The 26,995-nt window shown below is 45.2% G+C and overlaps 1 protein-coding gene across 3 annotated transcripts; it reads left to right on the plus strand.

Annotated features, from left to right (window-relative positions):
* The first annotated feature begins 30 nt into the window (after nt 1-30).
* si:ch211-236d3.4 (protein FAM107B) lies at nt 31-26,995 on the plus strand. Of its 3 annotated transcripts, none has more exons than XM_048254473.1 (5): nt 31-1,574; nt 11,697-11,757; nt 20,074-20,305; nt 24,273-24,423; nt 25,080-26,995. In XM_048254473.1, the coding sequence occupies exons 1-5, from the start codon at nt 1,551-1,553 to the stop codon at nt 25,194-25,196; spliced, it is 585 nt and encodes a 194-aa protein (XP_048110430.1). In that variant the 5' UTR covers nt 31-1,550; the 3' UTR covers nt 25,197-26,995. The 3 variants fall into 3 exon arrangements, with proteins under 3 accessions (XP_048110430.1, XP_048110432.1, XP_048110431.1); XM_048254475.1 differs by having other exon boundaries at nt 11,700-11,757; XM_048254474.1 differs by lacking the exons at nt 31-1,574; nt 11,697-11,757 and adding an exon at nt 13,035-13,340.

A 26,995-nucleotide genomic window follows, 5' to 3' on the forward strand; every position in this document is an offset into this window, starting at 1 on the left:
CTCTTGTTGTAGGATGTTTACCACTTACTCTGAGTTCACTTACCCAGGTTTGTCACTAAACCACATACTTGGAATACCCCCCAGAGGCACAGAGAAAAGTGTCATACTGTTTTTTTTATAAAACATGCTGTACAATTATTATTCAACAAGGGCATCATAATAGAATTCAATATCTCCCCTATGAGTTTTTTTTAGAAAATACAAATTGTATTCATTAATGATTTGCTTTTATAAACTTGTATAAAACTCACACGCAGAACATAATAATTATGCTGATTAAAATGATCTTCTTTTGAAAGTTCTGCACGTGAATGTCCTCTTTGGCAGATAATGTAAAAGGAAACAAACAGGAAAAAAAACAATGAAAAAGAAAACAAACAGCATTGTGCGCGTTGAGCTGAACAAAGAGGGTCCGTCGCTTTCAAGAGCCCGTCCAAAACATATGGACGCTCTGAAAATGACCCCTCTGACGTCACCATCCAGGGGACAGCATGTCCAATCAATGACAGCTGCTCCCTATAGCCAAGCCCTTGGAGCATGGGCAGAGGCTCCCTGACAAGAATGACAGCTCTACCCGGACCACCGCCTCAAAACACAGTACTGGGACTAGCAATATGCAGGGAGGGAGCAACATTCCACACCCCTTGTCCACTTGCACCTTGGTCATCTCAGCTGATGAGTGACTCGATGACTTGGTGTGCTGGCAAGAGGCCTCGTGGCCGAGCCGCTATGGGCCGCCTTAGGCTTCCTGATCTGTCAGGGTCAATTACCATAATCTGGCTGGTGCCTTAAAGAGAGCTGGTGCCTGACCTTAAAGGGAAGAGAGCACAGGCTAGCAACAGGTGGTGGGTGGACAGGTGCTTTGACCATGCCCACACTCAGACACACCACTTTGGCACTTTGATCTGTTCGCTTCTGTTTTCTTCTCTGTCTGTCATTCTCTCCCTCTTTCGTTCTTTTCCTCTCTTTCTTTTTTTTATTTCTTGTTCTCTCATTTTTTCTTCGACAAACAAAGCCCTCGCTGGCCGATCTGATCTGGTGCACACACGCACTGACCCAGCACCATGTCAGACTCGGTGACACCGCGCCTCTCCGCCTGCGAGATGACCTCGTCATAGTTCAGGTGCTCCGGCGTCGGCAGGGGCACAGCGCTGCACTTGTCGCCCCGAGGACCCCTCTCTCTCTCTCTCTCTCTCTCTCTCTCTCTCTCTATCTCTGCTCGGCTTGTTTATAAATATCTCTCTGAGCGAAGCCCCCACTGGACATCTCTTCGCTGTCAAGGTGCCAGGGAGTGTGAGAAGGATCTTTTTTTTCCCCTCTCTCTCCTCCTCTCCACTCTCTCTCACACCACCCCCCAACACTCCCACCCCTCCCCTCGGGCTAACCAGGCTGGACACAGCGAAGGATCTGGGCAAGCCTCTGGGAACAGAGGGGTTGCAGGGAAAACTCTGGAAACTGGGACCCGGTGGAAGAAAGGAAGGAAGGAGGAGAGAAAGAAGGCCACCTGACGGAGAGACGGGGAGCAGGCAGCGTGCCCTGCACCACAGAGCATGGGGGCGTCTTATGGAAAGAAAGTAAGTAAGTGGGCCGACTGGCTGAGATGACATGAACACATAGAGCTCTAGTGCCTTGTTTAGTCCTGCACTTCATACTTATTTCGGTTTAAGCGTTAAGAAAGGTGGAAAAGCCATGGCCTTTTTTTGCTCCCTTGTCTAAAACCCTCTGTCGGCTTGCCATAACTCCTGACTGACCTGTTTTGTTTGCTACGTTACTTTTATTAATGGTATTTGAGAACATGCAGTGTTTGGTAATTGAGTACATGTCTGTGTGTACATAACACTAGTTGTTGTTGGAAGTGCTCTGAATTCAAAGTTTATTTTGATAAGAACCTAAAAGCGTTATTGTCTAAATTTGTCTAAATCTTCAAACATGCCAATGCCATTTTAAGGGGAGACCACCATTCAGTGAATCATTTTTCTTTGGGCACACAACCACAATACCAAAAGAAGCTGAGAGAGACGACAGGGAGAGAGTAAATTCTTCAGATGTCTGAGGGTTTCTCATTAACCAGTGAACTCTTTGCTGGTCCTTAAATAATCCAGCCGTATCCTAGAGGGTACACAAGTGGCTATAAGCACAAATATTTAAGCAATGGGGTGTGATCTGTTTTTCATGGCTGTGTGCAGACCAGGGCTCTGAGAGTGACAGCTGGCCCTAGAGCCACAGTTGGATTATGGGACACAAAAGACCCAACCCAGCCTCTACTGAGTGTTTGACATTGCATGCTGGGAACACATGTGTATGATTCACATATCCCTTTTCCATATGCATTAACCTCCGATATCAGATATGACTGTGGTCAGCTGGCTGTGCATGGGCTGACTAAGCCTGCCAGCACCTGGTCACTACAGTCAATCCCCCACTCCAACCCTGCCCTTCACTCTTTTTTGCCTGTGTTTGACCCCATATGGTAGATCTGCTTAAAGTCCCCTTCTAGTCACCTTCTCCTCTCCTGCCATCTGTGATACTTCCGTGTTTACACTGAATCTATGTACGTATGTATGTACTGGTATGTATATAAGTATGTATGTATCTATCTATCCAACTATCTATCTAGCTATCCATGTCAATATGTGTGTGTTAGAAAGAGACTGTGTGTGTGTATGTTCCTTGCCTCTGTTTTGCTTACATGATGAGATTACTGTGAGCATGGACGTGTCTGTGGGGTAGGCACGGTGGTAGGCACGGTGGGGGTTAACAGACAGGCATGCCTTCGAGCGTTTCAGTATTGCACCACGAGGCCAAAGCAGCAGCGGGGCAAAAAGAGCGCGCCAGCCCGCCCGCCCGGCCCGCCCGCCCGCCCGCCGGCCCGCCAGGGCTCTTGGAGAGCGTTGGAAATGTCAGCGCACGTCAGAGCTGTAATTTCATCCGCTGTGCCAGCTTCCGGGCTTGTTTGGCACCGGCTGAATGCCCCCGACCAGACCTCAGAGTGTCGGTACCGGCCCACATAGCACAACAACTGCCTTTCACCCGCGCACAGGCCCGGGCCTGCCTGCCTGGCAAGGGAATGTAGGGAGAAGGCCATTAGAGTCATCTTCTGTTTCACAGATGAGTCAGGGTTTCGCGTTTGTACTATGAGAAGGAACTACTGACAGATTTTTTTATGTCTAAATATATCTCTCTTGTGTGTGTATGTGTTTACATGTGTTTGTGTGTGTGTGTGTTTGTGTGTGTGTGTGTGTGTGTGTGTGTGTGTGTGTGTGTGTGTGTGTGTGTGTGTGTGTGAATATGTGTGTGTGTGTGTGTACGTGTATGTGTTTACATGTGTGTGTGAATGTGTGTGTGTGTGTGTGTACGTGTATGTGTTTACATGTGTGTGTGTGTGTGTATGTATGTGGGTCTGTGTGTGTGACATTATGAGGGCTGTAGGTACGCATGTGTCAGAATGGGTGTGGGAGAATATACATGTCTATCAGGAAGTGTCCAGACTGCCTAAGCATTAATCTGGAATACATTTTCCTTCTTCAGAGGAGGCTTCTCACATTTAATTTGAAAGAGAATTGATCATACGAATTACTCAGGCCACACAGGCAAACTCGCTGATGATAAGTCATTTCCCCGTAGGTGGCCTCTCAGGCCTCGGCCGCGTTGCTGGGTTCGTTTAACACATGTTTTTCAGCTGCGGATGAGGCCGGCTAGATGTGAGGAAACTGCTCCAAATCACTATGGGGACTTAATGGATGTGATGGTGGGAAATCTGAATTTGCTGAATCCCTAATGAGAGCGCCGCAGCCTCCGACAGCAGCGGCGTACGTCGCTCAATCTTCCCGCCCACTCCTCGTCCAGCTTGCATACAAAGCCCATGCTGCTCTCATGTGATTGCCTGGTGCTAAATGCGACGTGGACTGGAGTTTTAAGTCCTCCTGTGCCAAAGACCTACTGAGGGAGATTAAGGCAATCAGAGAAAATCCTCTCTAAATTATCCAACGGTCAAGCTAAAAATAATTACTACCTTTTGTGAGGAATTGAAGTTGTGGAGCATGAAAATGCATGCTTTGAAACCCATCTCCGTACAAAGGATTTGTGTGTGGGAGCTAGTCATTAGCCAGGCAGGTTTTACACATAGCGTTCGCAGAGACTGCATGCAGTTCCTTGAGGCAGGCACAGCTCTACTTTTTAGTTCCTACAATCAATCTTTAGCTATCACCATTTTCTTCACTTCACTAGATAGACTTCATCATAGCCCAGCATGCTGCCAATAGGCTTGATGCTAATGTATCCAGAAAGTGAGTGTTATTGTGCACAAATACTCTAAAGACGAGGTCCTCTCTGTTGAAGGCTACTCTTGAAGGTTGTTATGCCTTTACTTTTATGATTCTCAAGGTATTCATAAAGATTCAAATGCACAGTCCCCCCTGAGGCCAGTGTTGAGTTCTGAAAATCGTTTTTCCTGTCCTTCTTTAAATGAAATTCCCCATGTAATAATTTGTTTAGACATATCAGACACAATACAATACAAATCATGCAATCACACAAATCACACAATACAAAGCATGCAATGGCGGCTGTTTTATCGTTGGCCATTTTTTAAATTGCTGGGGTCTATTTTCAGAGGCTGGGGTTTGTGCCAGCTACTGTGTAAATAAATAAGGGGGGGGGGGGTCTTTAGCAACTCAGCTCTCAAGTTCATTCATTTACTCTGTGAGCACTGGGGCATGACAAGCTTTGCATTAGTGTGTGTGTGTGTGTTTGTGCGTGTACGTGTGAGTGTGTTTGTGTGTGTGTGTGTGTGTGTGTGTGTTTGTGTGTGTGTATGAGAGAGAGAGTGCACTGGGCGTTTGTTGGTTCGTTTGAGAAAGACAAATGCAAGAGTGGACAGTTACTAAAATCCACATTTTGGTTAGTTTTATCTTTGACAATCTGTCAACTAAATATCAGTCCATGTTAACTTTATCTCACCAATGTATACAATTTTGAAATATGCAAAACTTTCAACTCTTTTCCAGGTCTTGGCTTAATCAAAGCTGATGTACAGTAATGTCAGATGAGAATTAAGACTATCTGATCCAAAACAGTCTATTAACCCAGCCTGGGCAGGAGTGCTGAGATAACCATTCAACCTGAACCAGAGCCTCCACTAAGACATTCAGAGCTCCTATGCGGTCAGAGCCTTTTCTGGGGGAGCATCACAATTACTGCACCTTCACAGAAACCCCTTCAGCTTGCTTCCACCTGGCAAGATCAGAAGAGTCTGCTTTTTCTTCCCTTCACTAGTCTAGTTACACACTAAAATGTATTTGTTAAACTATTTCAACACATTTTTGCTTCCAACAACATGATCCTAGGTAGGCCTACTAATGCCACATAAGGTAACATCTGATATGCACAGCAAACAACTCTTTGTCTGGGGTCTATTCTTCTTGTGTGCCATGTCAGCCTCTAGCCTACTCTGTCATTGAAACAGGCATCCATGTGTGGACCACAGAAGATTAGTGTCATTGACTTGTGTTGGAGTTATATCCGTGGTCACATCACGGAATTTTGGGCGATTCCGTGATGTTTACACGGATTTTTGAGTTAAGGGCCCGTGGACATTTCACAGATTTCTGTGAGACCAGGTTGCAGCCTCAGATCCAAAAAGAACCAGAACTCAGATCCAGCCTCCATTATTCTGGAGATCCAGCCTCCATTATTCTTTTTAGCTGTTAGCTATTAGCATTAGCATTTATGTCACTCTGAGTGATTGTGTATTTAGCACAGGCAGGAGAACACACTGAGCGTTCAGCCTACATATCCACTGCAGTGACAGGAGGAAGTCTGTGAAGGAGCCCTAAGAGAGAGAGAATCTTTGTGAGATCTATCTCTCTCTCTCTCTCTCTCTCACCTGGCCACGAAAGCTAGCAGAGGCACAGATGGCACACAAACCTGTTCTCCCTCCAGTGCTACAAACCTTTGCTCTGCTCGCTCTCATCCTTCCTGATAGCACTATGGAAACCTGCGGGGAGCTGTTATTCCAGGACCCGTGTTTGTGTCTGTGTATTCTTGCAAGTGCAAATAGGATTATAATGTTCTCTAACATACCCCACTGTTTTCATGCGAACACCTGCTTGTCGAGACATTTAACATAGCAAACTTCAAATGTTAATTACCCGTGTCTATTATTTAGCGTTAGCATGGCTGAGTGAACAAACTGCTAAATCTGGGGAAGATGCTAACAACAGTGCTATTTCACACTCAGTCAAGCTGAGGGGTTGTTTACATAAAGGTTAAGTAATAAACCTCTACAAGAACTCCTACAGAGGTTGACGTTTTCCTAGGCTTTACTGATATCCCACAGCAATGCCTTGTGAACATTAACAGACAATATGTGCTCTCCTGACAATATTAACTAGGCCTATAGCAATATTTTTATCTTTTATTTCAAACAAAAACAAAAAATTCCATTTAATCTCCAATAATGTCATGGATGAACAGATTACAGCCTAATCCTGATGTTTGGGCTGGAATCCATGATTTGGACTCAAATCGAGTATCCTGGCAAAAGATCACAGCAGCAATCACCTGCTGAGTGAGCCAGAGTAGTTGCATTGGAGTGGTATAATCCACAACAGAGGCAGAGAACATGAGGAGAGGGAGATAAGAAGCACGCAAGCATCTCCTCACTGCAGAATGTCAGTCAAACCTCCCAAAAATCTGGTATTTACCATGAGATGGGGCTCCTGTTGTGAGATACTGTATATTTTTGATGGAATGGTCCCCAAGAAATCTTATCATAGCTTCAAGAAAAATTGCTAATGGTTGACAATTGCGGTTTAACGCAGAGATTAGCCATTAAGATTATGCTTTATAATTGTCTGACTGTCTCAGCATAGTCAAATGACTAAATTAGACAAAACAATCAATTTCCTGTGGGAAAGTTGTAATGCTGGAGGCCACACAGATAGGCTACTGCAATCCTGCCCACTCTGCCACTGCTTCATAAGGAGGGAGGGCTCTGCAGATAATTACCCCCTCATTGCAACATCATCAGTAATGAGTTTACAGTTTCAAACACAAGGGATTTATCTGTCCTGTGAAGGGTTATTACTGAGGGAACAAGACCGTAGCAATTACATACACAATTCGTCCTTTGTTCGTCTTTTTTGGGGTAATTGACCATTGATGACACCAACTTTATTAAGTCATAGAGGGAGCCATTAGATGCACAATACAATGATGTTTTCTGGTTTCATACAGTTTCATTAGGGAATAAAGACAAAACTTTGCCATGTACATACAAATACCTGTAGTGTGATTTATTAAACAAACAGGGAGGATGGTGCATAGTTATTCTGGTTCTGACAAAAAATTCAGGCTTACAGCCCAAAACAGTGTACTGTGCTGTTGCAAAGACATGACTAGGATACATGAGTTACTACTGAAGAGAGTTCTAGATGACAGGGAAGTGTTCCCCATGGAGGAAAGCTTGAAGTGACACAGTGACACAAATATAAAGACATGTCCCTTCGCTTGGCCTCTCCTAATCTTACACGTGGGTTAATCTGAAATCCTGGCAACATCTCGGAGGCACCTCAGAGGCCTGGCTGATGTTCTTCCAACTGGGTAGAGTCCTCCTCTCTCTCTCTCTCCTTCACACACACCCAGGGTGATAGTCCAGCTGCAGCTCCCGGCCAGCAGATGGTGTTTGTGGGTTTTTTTTTTGTCTTTTCTTCTGGGGGGGCTTGCTGAGGTGTCCTCATTAAAATTCCTCTGGCCATGTGGTCTGTGATCAGACGAACTGCCTGTGAAGTTGCCCCACACTTCCCCACATTTGCTTCCCTGCTACTCCAGAGAGAGAGTCTGCCAGCCGTGAGAGAACCACAGAGACAGCAGTATGTGGACAGGACATAACCCTCATTTAGTCAGTGACAACTGAAGAAACACTTATTTCTATTACACTGAGTTCTCCATGAATTGATTCAGATTATCTCATGTGAATGCATAAGACATAATGTGTGATTGGGAAAGAACAGCCCTGATTTTTACATCTACTCGCAATATGCAAATGACTAGTCTGGAGAGTTACCTTGTCACTTATGATTTACTCCTGAAAGTGATATAGGCAATTAAATCTAGTAGAGGTGGCTTCATGCAGTATCTATAATGATAGGTAATCAATGTGTAATTAATGTGATCTGGCTAGGATTTGACAGATAGAACTTAGATCTTTAGTTGTAATCAATCATGCCTGAGCAATCCACCTTGGCCAAACCAGCTAACAGTGTCTTTCTGCTCCACTAGGTGGCAGAGCTAGATTAAAATCTGCTTTGAACAAGGAGCATTATGCAAATGCCACAACAGGGATTGTGAAAATCAAAGAGAATGTAGAAATAGTCTGTAGCCAATTCATTCATCATCAAAAGAAAACTTGTTACTGTATATGCTCTCTCTCTCTCTCTCTCTCTCTCTCTCTGTATGCGTGTGTGCAGAACTTTGATTATCTCAGAAATCAAGAGGTCTGTCATTGCTCTCAAAGACTGTCTGGGATTTATAAAATATATTAATATTGGACAGTGAAAGAAAGAAAAACAAGACAGACTTGTTACATAAACCCTCAACAAGACAGACTTGTTACATAAACCCTCTCTCTCCCTCCCTTCCTCTCTCTCTCTCCCTCTCTCTCCCTCTCTCTCTCTCTCTCTCTCTCTCCCTCTCTTTCTTTCTCTCTCTCTCTCTCTCTCCCTCCCTCTCTCTCTCTCTCTCTCTCTCTCTCTCTCTCCCTCTCTCTCTTTCTCTCTCTCTCTCTCTCTCTCTCTCTCACACACACACACTTCTCATCTGGAACCTGTTGCCAGAGAGGACACAATTTTCAGATTTCCGCAAGATTTACTAGTGCAAAAACTTTCTGTAAAACATGCTCCAGATAGACAAATCACATGTCATACTTGCCTTGGCCTGAGGGAAGGGAGTCGTGAGCGAGTGAGTGTGCGTGTATGGGGGGGGGGGGGTGGTTATGTATTTACATTCCCTCTTTCCCATGCCAAGATTAGCGGTGATTGTGATGACCCGCTGCTGTGGCGGCCATGTCACCGTCAGGTCACTCTGAGTGAGACGTGCAGCTCTGGGTCGGGCACAGATGCGCTGGGCATCTGGTGACCAGCGTCAGTCCTGGCTCTCGCCAACGCTGTGGTCGGGGCAAACAGGCAGTGCCATTAGGGACCGCAGCGCGAGTGTGTGTACACACCAGCGGTGTTGTACATCAGGTCCCAGTTTGGGTTTAATGGCATGCCCCCAAGAGCTGCTGGCTCCTACTTCGCCCCCCTCCACACACACACACACACACACACACACATTCCCTTTCATCGCATCAGGGGTCTGCAGCAGAGCACTCAGTTAAAACACCCCTCGTGGGACTCTTAAACGCCTTGGACGGATATTAAACCTCATAATGACAGCACGGGGCACGAGGGACTTCGGAGACAGTGTCAACACACATGCAAAGCTGTCAACAGCGCCTTAGGGGACGCATGTGTTTAACCATCAGATTTCATGCGCAGAGCTGACTGCCTTTTAATGTTTTTAACATGTTTCGAGGAGTTCATCATATCCAATTGCATTTAGACGTGATGTATTTAGCGTTCTAGTACGTAGCAAGGATCTTTCTTGGCCTTGTCTGTGCCTGGGTATAATTGGCCCAGTGTAGCGCGTCCCGTCCATGGCCCCTGCTAATTGTTTTTTGTCGTCTGGGAAATCCGAGTCCTTGCATCCTGAAACAGGAGTGGCGCACCAGGGCGAAAATCTATAAAAAACCTTTTTGTCCGCAACTTATTAGGGCCTCAGTATCGCTGTGGAAGCGCATGAAGGTACTCTCTCTCTCTCGCTCATTCCTCTCTCTCTCTCTCTCTCAATAAAAGATGAAGGGAACTCAAAAACAGGGCCCAGAACAGAGGAGGTCAGATGACCGCTGCTTGAAACTGGACACTGAGAGAAGGGGACTGAAGCATGTGGATTACCCGGGAGAGTAATGTTGATTCCTGACCCGGACTGCTGAGCGCAGGGGTGTAGAGGGATGCCTGATTGACTTGGCCTTGGCCTCCAATCCAATACCTGTGAGACTGCAGAGATTGGCTCCTTTATCACCATGCAAAAGTCAAAAAGGCCATAATGTTTGACATATTCAATTATAATGTTGACTGGATCTGAGTGAGATGTTTTGGAACTTGCTGTAGTGAAGCATGAATGGTTGTCATTCATTTATAACATTGGCTCTTTGATGCCTGTAATTGCTGATAAATAATAAATTAGGGCCGTTATTATTACTTTAATTGTTTTTATTTATTTATTTATTTATTTCTATTTCTGTTATGGCTTCTAAGGAAATAAAGTAAATAATTAATAATCAGATCTTCGTCTGAAGTTTGTCTCTACTGAAGACATAGCAGACATTGTCTCATAGTAATGCTGACTGAAATGCTACAGAACTAAACTCTAAATATGGATAGACTCTTATTCCTGCTAAGCTCATTTCGACTTGACTCCATTGTTATTACCATAGGCTTTCCCTCTTAGTGCCTCTTAGTAGGCCCTTTGAACATAATACAGCTCAGCACCATGCTGTATCCAATTGGACGTGGAAACACAGGCTTGTATTGGAAATTAGTGCACCAGTAATTCATTCCTCTGAAACGCACAGCTAACTAAAAGTCTGGTGGTGGATTATTCCAGATTCTGCTCATCTACGGTGGAGAGGGAAGGCAGTATGGGACTGACTGGGGTTGTCATAAAGTCATGTACTTTTCCAACTGATGGCATACATTATTCATGCGTTCACTAATTGCACATTTACAGAGTTTTTGAGATGGGCATTTTTCCGGGAATGAGGCGTCTCTTTCCCCACACAGAGACACCCAGAGGACTTCGGCATGTGGAAGAAAAAAAAAAAAACATCATTCATCATTCATTCAGCCTGCCTTATGTGCTCATTGCTCTCCACCCCTACCCCCCATTCACCCCCTCCATCCATGTCCAAAAACAGAATTCACCTCATGTCTCACCAGTGGATTAACAGGAATACCCCCACCTCACCCACCACCAGCAGCCCAGCTCACCTCCAACCCCCACCCATTAGTAATGCTGAGGCAGAGTAGGAGGACACTGGGGGCCTTGTCGCCGCATCAAGCCTGAGAAGGCCTCTCCTAGCAACCATACACAACAACACAATATCCTTTCACTCAGCCATGAGTGTGTCTCAAAGGGGGCTGCCTGGGATTCGCCTCAGCCCTGTGAAGTGCCTGTGTTTTCAGGACTCACTCGATCTCTCGATCGCTCGCTCGGGGGACGAGGGGAGAGAAAGAGGGGAGACTGGCTCTGTGGTCTAGGATGGAGGGTGAGAAGACGTGACAGCTATCTGAGCCAGAATGGTGGAGATGGGATGGGATGATTCTGTTTTTGTGTTTTTTTCTTTTTTATACATCTCTGTAACAGCAAAGGGCAGGGGTGTAGTCTTCATTGCTCTATGACTCAGAAGAGTAGCAATGCCTTTTTTGAAAGTATTAAATCGAATGTAAGAAGCAGTATAGACTGGCTGAAGATAGGCCAGACTGCCAGAATGCAACTGACCTGAACGACTTTCCTCTCTTTCCCTCTCTATCTGCCTCTCCTCACCCACCCCATCACCACCACCACCACCACCACCACCACCCCACCCATTCTGGCAGAAGAAGGCCTACACTATAGAGCCCCAGTGTGTGAAAAACGGAAACCACCTGAATGGCAAAGGTAAGAGCGCTCTCATGTTTCACCCCGACAGAACAATGCGGGCTCCAGGGCTGCACAGAACAGCTCCTGTGAATCACAATGGCTTTGCCAGCTCGTCCCTCCTCCATTCACTGAAGTAATTGACCTGGTGGTCTGACTTTACCATAGCGCACGGTGAAATACCCCCCGGACACATCACATGCTGGTATGTTGTTGATGTCATGTGCTGAACGGGTGTAGATCTTTTTTTGGTTTTTAATTGAGTCTCAGTTTAACAAAAGGTCTCCAAGTATCCGGTTGGAAAACTCATGAATTATTATCAGTCCGAATGGGCATGGCTGGTACGATAGAGGAAAACCAAATGCAACAGTGCTTCAGTTTACAGGTCAGCAAATGTGTTCAATAGACCAACATTACACACATGACATGATACAGTACAGAGCAGAGATTGTCCTGTCTGTCATATTTAATGTTATATTATGGGATTAAGTTAAAGCATAAAACTGGCACATTTTCCTCATGTACAGCAGGTTGTGAGCACATTGCATAATATGTTATAACACATGAATTCAGTGTGCTGGGTTTTCTAGCACGGAAGGCATAGTGGAGTCATCTCACTACAGGACAAAACCACAGGCTGCAGATAAACTAATGTGTCTGTCTGGTATAGTTTTTAAATGAAACCATTCACATTCATATACAGTACATTTCTGACCTTTTGCATGTTTGCATGTTCAAATAGTCCCTGATGTTTTGGTTACCTCCTAAAATGTGAACATTGATTGAGAAAATGAGAAGTTGATACAGTCAAATCAGTTCAGTATGAATGCGCTGCACTGTTTAAATGCTGCCAAGCGATTGTGCCCACAGGGAGAGTTTTATTTCAGGGAGGGTGGGGACATGAAAAAGCTCTGCTGTTCTGTTCAAGTCACTCTCCCCTATGGCAGCTCATGCCCTGAGATGGAAAACACACAGCTGACAGACGGTTAATATGGGCTTTAGGCGACGGAGCTTAAGAACTGCACTAATCCTGACTGCAAAAGACCCCCATGAATCTGTGAGCTCGCTCAAGACAGAAACACTGTGAGAGCAAGAGAATGAGAGAGGGGGGGGGGGGGAGAGAGAGAGGGAGGGAGAGACAGAGAGAGGGAGGGAGAGAGAGGGAGGGAGAGAGAGGGAGGGAGAGAGGGAGTAAGAGAGAGGGAAGCAAAGGAGGGGAGGGAGAGAATGAGGGGCGGGGCAGTGAAGAGGCAGAAGATCATGTGACTGTTTACACTAGCGAGGGCAGGCATGTGTGTGTGTGTGTGAGAGAGAGAGCGTGTGTAGAGTGGACTTTTTGCGGCACAGCCTCTGACTGGCCCCTGCAGAGCCATGTAAAGTCCCAGAGCTGAGACTCTGCGCTGACAGTCGGAGCAGCGACACACAGACAAACACCACCACCACCACACACACACACACACAAACACTCACTCTCTCTCTCTCTCTCTCTCTCTCACACACACACACACACACACACAACCACATGGCTCAGAGAGTCACCCACAGCCATGGCCTCTTTCCAGAGGGACAGCCGGGGAGGCCCAGGGAAGTACTGGTCAAGTCAGGTAAGACCAAGAGACACTATTACTGCTCTCAGCGAAGTTAGTCATCAGTCACTAAACCACTACGAGAAGTGACTTTTCATCATGGCTAAAGTGTTATGCAACTGCTTTGTTGTGATTGTGGCTGCAAGGGGATGTCTTAAACTAACTGCCACACAGAAAGAAAAGCTTGTTTTCATCACAGAGTGTGTTACTTGTCAGACAGAGACTTCCTTTTTAAGTTTGTCTTGAAGGCTTGGAGGTTGCTGTGGTTATGTGCTGTGTATATTGGAATCGATATTGGCAGATGGACATTGTACTGTACTTGCACCAACTTGCACTTGTCACAGTGCAAACATGGCAAAATGTTTACTCTCTCTCTCTCTCTCTCTCTCTCTCTCTCTCTCTCTCTCTCTCTCTCTCTCGAGCAAAGGGAGAGCCTGTGCTAAAGGTGGGTTAATCAGTGAGTTTGCTCTGTGTGTCTATGGCTGGCCTGTTTGGAAGAGTGGAGGAAGGTTACTGTAGCTGTAATGGCTGTCTACATCCCTTGGTAGTGGACTGGGGAATTTGGGGGCTAATTTGGCTCAGGGTGTGGCGGGACAGACAGTGACCAAGCACATCACCCAAGGGGGAGCAAAACAATCCATTCCGTTCCAGTAAAGGCCTCAGTCATCGTCCTCACCCATGCGCAGCTGAACTGATGTCATAGACGTTGTGTGTCTCCGTAAAACCAGACCTCTAAATCAATCCTAGAAAAACAAACTCGGGTGAATAGGATGACAGAGAGAGAGAGCTTGTTTGGGCTTGTTTGTCATGTAGTTACACACTGCCTGCTGAAGCAGTCACAACTGGAACCTTTAACAGCCTCAAGCCCTCGGGGCATTTTTGAAGAGATTCACTAAAACACAAGAAAGTCATTCAGCTTTGAACTTGAAGTTGATGAGGCAAGGAGTGGAGTGGAGTGGGCTCTTTCATCTTTTGAGTCCTTCCTGTCTGTCTGTCTGTCTGTCTGTCATTTAGCTGCTCGTGCCTGATACACTCTATGTCTGTCTGAGCGAGTGTGACAAAATTTTAGTGGGTGTTTTGAAACATGACTGACGTTGTCGGAGTATCCTGTCAGAACTCAACAAACAGTGGTGAAGTGAACTTTAACACATTTCACCATGGGCTTTGCGACCACTGTTGAGTAACATGCTGTGAATCTTTTACAGTCCGTACCTGTCGTGTGGAAGCCAGTCATTGGTTGGTTTGTTCTAGTGCCAATACTGTAGCTTCCAGAATCCATGAACAGAGCAAATCAGTCAAAGGAGATCACATCAATGGCCATGTGGTGTGTGCTAAGCATGTTTGAACAGCTATCAGGGAGGTGATAATATTGAGTAAATGCAGGTATATAGTTCTATTTGTACCCACACATACACACACACAGTCACATACAGTACACACACACACACACACACACACACACACATACACACACACAAACTTGAACCAAATGTTCTGTACATGCCATTGTTATTTACACACTTTCCCCAACCCTGCAGTGCATGAGAGAGAAAAAATCTCATAACCCTTAAGCAATCTGAGAGACAGAGCCACACACTATTGAAATTTATGTTTCCCTTTTTTCATGCCTGTCAGCACGCAGTTCGTCGCAGCACAGGGGTCCTTTCAGAGGTGCTGATTGGTGCTTTTGCATGATAAAGAGCTGACCGAGCCAGAGGCTGAACTTCATGGTGAATTGGGGGTCAGTCTTCAGAGACTATTATGGGAAAAGAGCCCCCACCTTCCTCCATCCAACCCCATGGGAGGGAGGCAGTTCTGGGCATCCTCAACTAAAGATGACATCGCCATGGCAACCGTTTGTGCTCTGTTTGTATATAAGCAGAGCCAGAAATGGGGGAAGCTTGTTGATGTGCTGTTGATTTGACAGGGACAGAAATGACATCACTCCACGCCTTATTGCATTCTTATATGATTTCACCAATGACATCACTCCACGCCTTATTGCATTCTTATATGATTTCACCAGTGAAAACTTCATAGGCTACAGTCTGCACTTTAGCTGTCATTTGTTTTTTTCAAACAGCATTGTAGACTGATAAAATACCTAATTACACACTGTGTTTGAACCATTAATAGCTGCTTTTTTTCAAGACAGCATATTCATAATTGCTTTAGACTTCCTATAAAAAACCGACTTACCATATCCATTTCAATGCTAATGTAATCCTCAATGTACCCATCTGTTCAAGATAGTGTTTGCAAATCCAAAAGTCACTTTGAAGTTTTATTTTCACAGGGAAAATATGTACATAGCTTTATATATTTGGGTGGATTTAATAAATTGCTGCTTCACCTGGCAGGACCCTGCAGGGGAGGAAAAATGTAAAACACAAACCCAGTAAAGGACAAAGAAGGTCACAAGTAACATAAAGAAAATGCATTGGCCCACTGAGTATGGATGATATTCACTTTCTAAGCAGACACAGAAAGCTCTTTGTGGTCGCACTGTGTCCGTGACATAGATATAAAATCAATAGAATAGATATGACATAGATATAAAATCAATGGCAACATAGATGGCAGGTCAGCTCAGCAGATGAACATTTGTCAAGCAGATCGGGTTTCTCCCTCTGCTTCTTAAACTATGCTGAAGTCTGAGCCTTTCTGAGGATGGAATCAATTTGTATTCAATCTGGGCAAATGCACCTGAATGGGAATAGTGATAGATGGCACGAGCAATAACGCAGTTCCCACATCCCATGTCTGCTACTTAGCTAGTGAAAAGATGGCGGAATGCATTCATGCAGATGCGGAACGCTTTCAGACCCGTTTACACATACCGTATTGTACTGTCAACACACAAATGAACAGTAGGCTATGTTTGTGTTTATAAAACATAATGGCCAGTCAATTCAGTGCATTCAAAGCCTGACTTACCTTTTGTACAAAGACATGTGCGCCACAGACACACACACACACACACACACACACACACATTGTGGTGTAAGCTGCTTTCAGACACCAGTTCTTCAGTAACCTGTGGAGTGGCCTTTTAGCTGGCTACTGTAATTACATTCGGCTGTGAGCAAAAAGGCCACCCATCTCTGCCTCCTTCCTAGTGACCAGCAGCACAGCCATCGCCTGTGTGGTCCTCCTGCCGAGTGATAAGCCACACATCTTTGATGATTAATGATGCTCTTGGGCAGTTCCAGCGTTATGGATGTGACAGTTGGACTCATATTGGTAAACAAAATGCCTTAGAGTGGGGGCAAAATTAGTATCAGTGAATTAATTTGCATAACTTTTAATGTAACCTCTGTCCTCTGAATACTGAGAAATCCTCAAATTTCATATAATCATTTTCATCCTAAGAATACAAGGCATTTTATCAGCGTTATGGATGTGACATGAAATAGACACACTTTTGTGAGAGATTACAGGTTTTCTACAAACTCTGTGAATTTTGAAGGAAACTGCCGAAACTATGATATATGTAGCATGAAGGAGTCTTGAATGAACACAAAAAGTGTGTTTTTTGAAACGATCGTCATTTTCGTAATGCATTATGTAGGAAAAACTGGCGTTATGGATGTGACGGTTTCACGTTATGGATGTGACATGTCTGAACCAGTCCTCGACAAACTACATAAAACACATAATTAAGTAGTGAATTTTGATAGGAAACAATTGAAATAGTAATCAGGAAAAACTAGCGATGAAATTATTGCTTCCTCAGTGCCCAATAAGATCCACAGGAAGAATCAGGACAACAAGTCATTTAAAATATAAAAAAGAAATATTTTGGTCAGTGATTCCCGGGTTACTGAAACACCAGGGAACATGAAACTTGGTGGCCACTCCCCCACCGTGCTAGGTTAAATGACTAGCCCTACCTGAACTGTTGCACCCAAGATGACAAAATATTTATGGTATGTTAGTCTCAAGAGCCCGCATCAACCTAGCCCATACCCACTCATTTGTGATTTGCACACATAAAGTACATGCACACGCACACATACACACACACACACACACACACACACACACACACACACACACACACAGACAGGCAAGCACAGACACACATAAACACATACAGACAGGCAAGCACACACACACACACGCACAAACACCCGAATGCACACACATAAACACACACACACAGGCACGCATACGCGTGTGCGCATGCAAACACACAATACACACACACACACATAAACACACACACACAGGCACGCAATGCGCACATGCACACAAAGAACACACACACACACACACACACACACACACACACACATAAACAAAAGCAAACTCACATATCCACACACTCATTTACATGCACATGAGTTGCAGGGGTAGGAGATGGAGACAAATTGACAAGTGTGATTTATTTTTGCAAAGAGAATATGCAGGACTGAGAGGCGGTCATATTTTGTACCGCTATGTGGTACATCTAGTTTATTGTATTTAAACTGTATAAGCAGACGTGAGCGGCAGGCTGAACAGATCTGCAACAGAAGGAGGTTGCTATGTTAACTCCAGCTGCAAAGTCAGCCATCTTCACCAGCTAACACGATAATCCAGTTACTGTACAACAACAGTAGGACAGTAGGACCTATGACAGTTACGGGAAGATAATCGCTCAGATTTTCGTTATTAGGCCACTTGAAAATAGGCTATGGCTAGGCTAATCACTGGAGGTATTTTAATATTATGTTTGTTTTGCTAATGCTTAGGCGAGGCCTCCCTGTTGTTTTGATCAACCTAATAATCTTTGAAATGTCAATTGTAAACACTAAGGTGAAATGCGTTGAAACTAACATGTCACCAGACCAGACGTTTATCAGCTTTGAGGTAAAATAAAGTCTCCAGTCTTGTAAAGTCACATTATGTAACATCCATAACTTCACATCCATAACGCACCATTAAAGGTTTTAAAAGTAAGAAAGGGGCACAATTTGTTCATCACACTTTACATTTATAAATCAGCTTTGCACAGACACTATGGACATTGTCGCATCAACACTGTATGTGTAGCATAAACTTTTCCTATAAAACGTTATGGATGTGACATGGCCATGGAACTTGCTGACTTAAAAACAAAAGCCTTACAAATGTAAGGAGTTGTGCTCTTAAAGGCAAGCTGAGCATACACATTGCTCTACCATTCCCTTGTCAATCTGGAATTTGTCAAAGGAGACAATTTGTTTGAACCTTCAGTCCATTTATCCACTTTTTAAATATGTATAATATTACCATGTGAAAAATGTTGTTTCTGTATGGTTGCACACCATATTTATGATGTAAAAAGAGTGTAATTCTCCATCAAATTCAATCAGATCAGTTACAAACAATAAAATATAGACCTAAATGAAGATTTTAACAACAGTTCTATTTGCGTATGCACGACTTTTTTTTTCCATGGTAAGGATGATCTTTGCATGAAATTGCCCTCTTACTGTGAATCTCAACATCACTCAAGCTTAACTGAGTCGCAATAAATGAATCTTGTCTGAATCTGTGTTGAGGTCTTTATTCAAGGATAGTTGTTTTTCATAGTCACCTCTGTGTTACATAATGTTTCTCTGGCAAACATTTCTTATGTCCCGTCTTGGACCAGTCGCCAGTAGTCTGACTGAGCCCTTCTTAAAAGATGCAGTGATTCAGTCGCAAGGGGAGAAATATAACTCTGGAAAGCCACTTGTAAGCATGAATGTCCTCCACTGGCTGCCAGATGGCATCGCTGGCATTGCAGCAAAATTTGGATGGACCACCGTATCCTCCTCTTACTCTCTCTGTCAGACTCATCTGTTAGATCCACAAAAAATGGATGGATTTTGACTGCAACCCTCCTTTATAACTGTGGCAGCATGTCTTGAAATCCATCTGGCTAAAAATCATTTCAAGTCATTTTATGTCTAGTTTAAGTCTGACACCATGGGTGGGCACCGTGACCGTGAAAAAAAAATCCCATATTCGTTCCAATCTCTGCCGCAGCATTTTGATCAGATTGATGGGGAGGTGCTGTGGCAGCTGAGGTGCCTTTCTAATATTGAAGAGCTTCGCGTGTCTCTGGTTCCTCGTGAGAAAGCCGACTATTGTTCAGCGGTGGCTTATGACACCTGATCTATTTTCCAGCCTCTCTCCGGGATCAGGTCCCTCCTCTAAGCTCCTGTCAGCAGGGGTGACGGACCTGGGAGTGGGTTTTCCGTGCAGGCGCTCAAGGTCCAGTCAATGGCCAGGGGCCCACGGACTATAACACGAAAGAAGTGTTTACAAAGGTGGCCACACTGACACACACAACACAAACGGCTAACGAAAGGAGGCTGTGTTGACGTGGCGACCGCCTGCAGTCCACCCATGGCAGCTTGGAGGTTATATGAAATTGCCAACAGGGTCAACAGACAGGCAGAGCGAGGCAGGCAGAGAATTTCCATGGGGTGTATCTAATATAAATAAACTCAAGTGCTCAGTAAATCACCTGCCATTCTTCCGCCTGGTTACCTGTGACTGCAAATATGCGCTTGCATGAAGGAATAAGGCAAATCAGCCAAATGACCAAAGCTATGGGCTCTTTATTGCCAAGCCCCATAGACTCCCTGTTGAAAATGGGCCCAAAATGAAATGATAGTTTTTGCCAGGTATTTCTACCTGAAGTTCAGAGACACACTTGACTAGAGACATCTAATTTACCTCTCTCTCTCTCTCCCCTCCCTCCCTCTCTCTCTCTCTCTGCATGTTGATTCTCCAGCCTCTGCCTACGCAGACCTGCAATGGGAGGCTCCCCAGTCAGAGGTGGCTCAGAGGGACCCTTTCAGCAGCTACCCGCACCAAGACGTCCCCCCAGTGGCCAGCTACGCAGCGCAGACAGATTACATGGAAGAGGAAGATGATCTCATCAAGCCCAAAAAGCTTGTTAATCCAGTGAAAGCCTCCAGAAGCCACCAGGAGCTCCACAGGGAGTTGCTCATGAACCAGAAACGGTAGGAGTTCTCACTCAGATATGCTTTTTACACTTCACCACCACCACCACCAACACCAGGACCACCAACACCACCACCACCACCACCTCCCCCACCACCACCACCAACACCACCACCATCACCACCACCACCACCAACACCACCACCAGTCCAGCATTATCACTAATATCATCCCAGCTGCCATCTATCATAAACATTTATGCTGTAGGCACACACACATTGACCCTCTCAATCTGTTCCGGTTGAAACGTTCAAAACCAATGCAAATACTTTGAAATTAAAATTAATAGGACTTTACTTTACACAAGTTACTTTAGCTCTACAAAATGTCAACTTTGAAACATATTTTTGAATTGTTTTTTGTTTAATTGTTGTTTGTCCCCAAGTTACCATTAGCTAAATGTTGTTTTTTCCTGTGCCACCTGAAATGCCTTAGGGAACGCACATGTTTGTTTATGCTGTTGAAAGGGACTATATACTGTAGATATAACATCATCCCTCACAGAAGGTCAGTGAGATAGAGGCAGTAAATCGCACTTGCTGCTGCGTGATGGGCGATTGGTTGGTTTAATGCCCTTTGATGTGCTGCTGCCACTGCGTAAGCAAAGATTCCGGATTAACCGTTATAAAATATGCTTTTCCATTATGTAAGGAATGCGTGGCAGAAGAGAGGCAACCCTGACAAATGATATAGCCGTGCGATAGGAACCATCATGCCATCCCCATATGGCTGTTATGAGAGAGAAATGGTGCACAGCGTACACAGCTTAAGCACAACACAGCACAATCCCCTGCATAATCCTCGGCTCTTAGGCCAGCACTGCCGCTAGATCCCGCGGTCTGCCGTAGCCTTAGCAGGGGCTTACTTTGGGACGTTGGGCTATGCTGAGAGAGATCAAAACACTAACAGTCAGAGAAATTCCTGCGGCCAGAATCCAGGTGTAGCCAGCGGAACGCACAGCTGGAGAGAGGGAAACAGGAAATGTAAAACATAGCAGGACAGGGTGTAGTAGTGTGTTGTGTCAAGGAAATGGGTTCCCTAGGGGTCCCAAAAGGCTCGAGTACCTCGGGGTGCATTTTTGACGGGGAGCTAGCTAACACTGTCAACCTTGTGTAAAGTATAGGTGACTCACTGGAGAAGTGATTTAGACTAACAGACCATTACTCCTATGGTATTACATCAGTCATACTTATTGTTGCCTTAAGGCATCCACCACTACAGTCATCTGTTTTGATATTGCTTTTACACATCCAGTATATCCTAATATCTACTGAATGAGGTTTTCTGCGGCTTTGTGTCTGTATTTGAAGAGGATATAATGTATGTGCAAAAGTGGAGAAATAGGAGAAATGTTAAATTAAAAAGTAGACCCTCCATTATGCAGTGCCTCAGCCCTGCCTCAGCCCTCTAAATTAGCCCTCTCACTGGTGTACGGTTGTTGCTAGGTAACGGCTCACTAAAATGCACTGCACTCCCCTACCCTTACCCCTTCCACCTACCCCCACCCCCACCCCCACCACTCACCCTCAAATGTTTGGGCAAATCCCTTTAGCTTGAGGACCCAAGCCCCCCAGTCAAGGACAGTGGGAACTCAGAGTCCATAGAGAGGACTACAGAAGCCCCTTTATCCTGTATGCCCTCTCTTCTGATGCCGGTGCATACTGAGCTCAGGAGAAGCTCTCCAAATACACACACACTTACCCACACACACACACACACACACATACACACACACATCCACACACACACAAACACACACACACACACAGACACACACACATACACCTACACACACACATTTTAACCATTTGTTTATGTCCACATGAAGAAAAAATGGTACAGGGACACAAATAATAAAGAATGCAGTACAATAAAACCACCCCTGATATAGTGTCATAGCATAGTGTTCCAAAATGGACTCTTAAGCAGTTATGCCAGAGTATTCCATAATGGGGACCCATTGGCTTGAGAACCCACATAATATAGTTCCTCTATCGATCCTCTCGGAGACGCTAAACGTTACCTCGGTGAGTGTGTCTGCGAGTAAAGTGGCAGTGCGGCACTGCAGCAGTGCCGGGTTGAGTACGTATCAGATGATTCCCTCGCCAAGCGCTGGGAGGTGAGGGAGCTCATTCCGCTCGGCTGCTGCAAGCAGCGTCTCGGAGGTGCAGCAGACTGGGCTGGCAGGGAGCCAGGCTCGCAATTAAGCAGGTATCTGCTGGGGCACACGGGCACCAAGGCTGGCATGGCGCCGCAGGAGGGGGTGCGGGTGGAGGGAAGTAAGGGGGCGGGTGAGTGTTTGTGGGTGTGTGTGTTTGTGTGTGTGTGTGTGTGTGGAGGTGGGGGTATCCTGTGAAATTTGGCCGAGGAGTGTTAATCAGAGCTGGCCCATTCAGGCTAACCCTTCTGACAGGACCAAGCCCAGATAAGCCGCGCCGATGTGAAAGCAGGAACTGGGTCAGTAACTGAGCCGCGCCCTGTCCTCAGTCACTGTCACTCAACAGATAAGGCCTCGCTCTCTAAAAGGCCCTTTGAGTGACACTGTGGTTTGAGAAGAGGAGACAGAGAGACAGAACAGAAGAGGAGCAGGGTGAGAAAAAATAAAGACTGAGAGGAAAGACAGAAAACAACAAACACAAAACCGGGTCAAAGGTCACCATCCTTTACAACGTTATCTTCTCTTTTTGGAGACAGCTGGAAGAAATAAGATCCTACCCATAGATCCCTTCATGAAGGTTGGGAAGAGGATAGGAGCAGGGAGTCAATATTAGCCGTCTGCAGGATGTTTAGCAGGGTATTGATGGAAAGTGCCTATGCGTGACATTCCTCCACCTGTTTAAAGTGCTTTTTAGATGGCCTTGTTTGCTCAGGGGGAGGCTGATGCACTCCTCCCGTCTCCTCATTAATTGCCACCTTGTTTGTTTGTTGCCGTCGCGCCGCAAACCGGTTTTGACGGACAGCGCCTAAATGAGCACCGGTGCTAATTGTGCATTCCACAGCCCCGACACTCCCCGGAGTTTCTCACCTTCCAAAGACCGGCGACTACCACCTCCCCAAGGTGGGACGAGACACAGTCGCTTAATTTAATTAGGAATCGTCAGGAGAGACACAGTGTGGACAGTTTATGTGTATGTGTGTCTGTGCAACAGCAAGGGGGGAGGGAGCGAGAGCGTAGCAATGGGGAATCCAATGGTTTCTCTCTTAGCGACAGACTGACACTCCGCATAGCATCTGTTGGCATTACAGAGGCTGGATTATGGGTGCGGCTCCCCCACTAATAGCTAGTGATTATCCACACTAAGTTTATTACAGACAATGAACTGTCAAGCGGACAGGATCTCCTTGCCAAGCCAGTTGTCACTGACAACAAGCATTTGGGTCTTTCAATTAAGATCGAGTCTTGACCTCACACGCCACAAGTGCATCCCTCTGCTGTGGGCATCGCACCATGGTTGTCATAACAACAATAAACACCCTGTAAGCATAAAATAAATTGGCTGCCAGGCAAACCAAAGAAAATGCAACATTCTGTTACTTAGTATTAGTATACCTATCCACAAAACTAAATGAATATTAGCATTAGCAATTATATTAGCATTGTGTAAAATGTTGAACAAAAGACTTAAATGTCTTTGCAAGAAATGTTGCATTTTAATTGGATCTTAGATCTCTTTTTTGGACATGATCATCCACAAGAGTGCTGGATGAGATGGGTGGGATTTTGTCCTTGAGTGGGACAAGAGGGCCCTCTGCTGGACAGCAAGAAAGCATGGAGAGATAGTCAAAGCTGTGCTGATTTTCCCCCATCTCTCTCTCTACCCCCCCCCCCCTTCCCCTCTGTTATAAACACACACCACCACCCCCTCCACCATCACGCATATACACACATGCACAAACACACCACTACCATACACGCACGCACATGCACACACACACACACACACACACACTCTCTCTCTTCCACAGGGGTGTGGAGCCGAAGCCGGAGCTGCAGCGCGTCCTGGAGCAGAGAAAGAGGGAGCAGATGATCAAGCAGCGGAAGCAGGAGGACGAGGCCAGGAAGAAGATCTCCCCGCTGGAGCAGGAGCTACTCAAGAGGAGGCGCGAGCTGGAAGAGGTGTGAAAAGTCTCTCCACTGCCAGCGCACGTGTTTCACACTAAAATACCTGCACAGGGTATTAATGCTTTGGTTCTGCTAAGGGCCTCAATGTGCCTCCGGGACCAGTAATGTAATATCACTGCCTGTCAATATTTACGACAGCAGCAGAATAGAATATTATCTTGTTTGGTGGTGTTTTCTTACCCTGATAGAGTCTTACTGTAAAATGAAATATGCCTCAATACCCTGGGCAATTAAATATGCCTCCCTGGGTAATTGTCAATATCTAAAAACCCTAAACAGTCTACAGTCTTATTATTGTGCTAAGATGGTTAAGGAACAGCTACAGTAGGTTGTAGTCCTAGAAAATGATGGGTTATCAGCGCACCATGCTGTTTGGTAAAAATGCATCTGCCTTTGTGTGTGTGTGTGTTTGTATGTGTGTATGTGTGTGTGTGTGTGTGTGTGTGTGTGTGTGTGTGTGTGTATGTGGGTGTGTGTGTGTATGTGTGTGTGTGTGTGTGTGTTTCTGTGTGTGTGTGTGTGTGTGTGTGTGTGTGTGTGTGTGTGTATGTGTGTGTGTGTGTGTGTGTATGTGGGTGTGTGTATGTGTGTGTGTGTGTGTGTGTGTGTGTGTGTGTGTGTGTGTGTGTGTGTGTGTGTGTTTGTTACAGCTGGAGCGTGAACAGGAGCAGCAGGAAACAGGAAACCAGAACGCACCTGAGTTCATCAAGGTGAAGGAGAACCTGAGGAGGACGTCGTTTATAAACACGGGAGAGAAAGAGGTGTGAGGACAGACGCCCACGAGCCACACGGCTAAGAGCCAGAGGAGAACCGGAGGAGAACCGGAGGAGAACCGGAGGAGAACCGGAGGCGTCCGTCGTCAGTGTGATTTCTGCTCTGTGCGCTTGTGTGATTGGAAACAGATGCGTGTGTGTGTGTGTGTGTGTGTGTATGTGTGTGTGTGAGTGTGTGTGTGTGTGTGTGTGTGTGTGTGTAGGTGTACGTGTGTGAGTGTGTATGTGTGTGTGTGTGTGTGTGTGTGTGTGCAGCTGCTGTACAACACCGTGGGCCTGAGAGGCGGGCTGGCCACCAATGCCTTCACCATCACACACACACAGAGCAGCGCGGCCTGGGATGGACGACGCTAAACCTGCCATTTTCATACACCTTCTCAGTCTCACTAAACCAATGCAAAGGAGCGGAGTGCTGAGGAAGACAGTGCACACGACATGTCCTAAAATGATGATGAGTTGCAGCATGTTCTAACACGTTGGAGGACCAGAATGTACAGTTTGAACCTTCTGTGTGAACGTTTGTGCTATTTCTTTTGGGGGGGAATTGCCCCAAAGAAGTCTGAAATGAGGAATAATTCATTGAATCTGAAAGAGTTAGATTAGTGCATGGAGATCTTAGTTTCTGCTGTAAGAGAGATGGACCTGTTCTCTGAATGTGTTCGACGGCTCTGCTTTGACCCAGACATATTTCTTTGTGTCTTGGCATTAAGACAATTAGTTTTTTAATGTATGCCAGCTGTTGTGAGTAGTGTGGCCACAGGGTTTGGGCACAAGTGATCAGGGGGCATAAAACAGTGTTATCATCAAACCAGGCACAGTGCGAGGATTGTTAATTTCACAGCTGCCAAATACCCTAAAGAAGACGCATTGCAGGACAGACTACCTAAAACACTTTTCCTTGCCAGATACAATCGGCACAAGTCACTTTTTAGAGTAAAAAAAAAATAAAGATAGAACACACTCTTTCTCCCCTTCTGAAAGGAACGCAAATATCATCATTTGTCATCGTTTGTAAATACGCTGTGGAATTGTTCTAGTTACTTACCATTGCACAGTCATGACACAGTGGGTGTATGCAGTCCCAGATCTGGTCAGGTGTGTGAGAGGGAGGAGAGACTATTTCTGCATCTCTCCACTTCAGTGCCTTCACCGCTGTGCACAGCAGTGGTGTACCAAGCTGACCTACAGTAGGCATACGGGCCAAAGTCACAGCTGCAGTGCTTCAGTATCGAAATCAGCGTGTTGAAATGCAAAACAAATGCTTTTTCCTGTAGCTATCTTAACGTATTTAGGTTTGTATGACAATTAAACAATGGTCAACACTGTTTTTCTACAAGAAGAAAATACTCATTCGGCACTTTAGAATTGTACATTTTAATAATCGTTTGAGTCACATAACTGATTTTTATTTTATAAGAATGATGATATACTGTCTTAACTATATAATTTCACAGTTTTAGGAAACCAGTCGGTACTCTACTTTATTAAGGTGTTCTGGGTATGCCATTTTGTTTTCATATAGTGTTATTTTTTGCCTTTAAATGGTCCTCAAGCCACTTAATGCCAGTCAGTACACTTGCATTTTGGTGTAGATATTTCTTCCTTTTTTCCTGTTTGATTTTGCTTTTGTTTTTCTTTGGGGCTGGGGGTGGGGGGTGGCGTGTTGGTTTGTATGTCTCATGAAATATCTAATCACACACACTTCAAGTGTCCAGTGCTTAACATCACAATATGTAAAATTGAAACAAGGAAAAGAATGTACGACTTTATATAACAATAAAACATTAACTCTA

Source organism: Alosa alosa, chromosome 10 (assembly GCF_017589495.1).
Source record: "Alosa alosa isolate M-15738 ecotype Scorff River chromosome 10, AALO_Geno_1.1, whole genome shotgun sequence".
NCBI classification, from domain to species: domain Eukaryota; kingdom Metazoa; phylum Chordata; class Actinopteri; order Clupeiformes; family Clupeidae; genus Alosa; species Alosa alosa.

Excerpts from the sequence above, each read along its gene's own strand:
- si:ch211-236d3.4 (XM_048254473.1), top strand. The coding sequence starts at position 1,551 with ATGGGGGCGTCTTATGGAAAGAAA. Across the intron at positions 11,758-20,073 it reads AAACCACCTGAATGGCAAAG|CCTCTGCCTACGCAGACCTG; the intron begins GTAAGAGCGCTC and ends TTGATTCTCCAG. Across the intron at positions 24,424-25,079 it reads GGAGGCGCGAGCTGGAAGAG|CTGGAGCGTGAACAGGAGCA; the intron begins GTGTGAAAAGTC and ends TGTTTGTTACAG.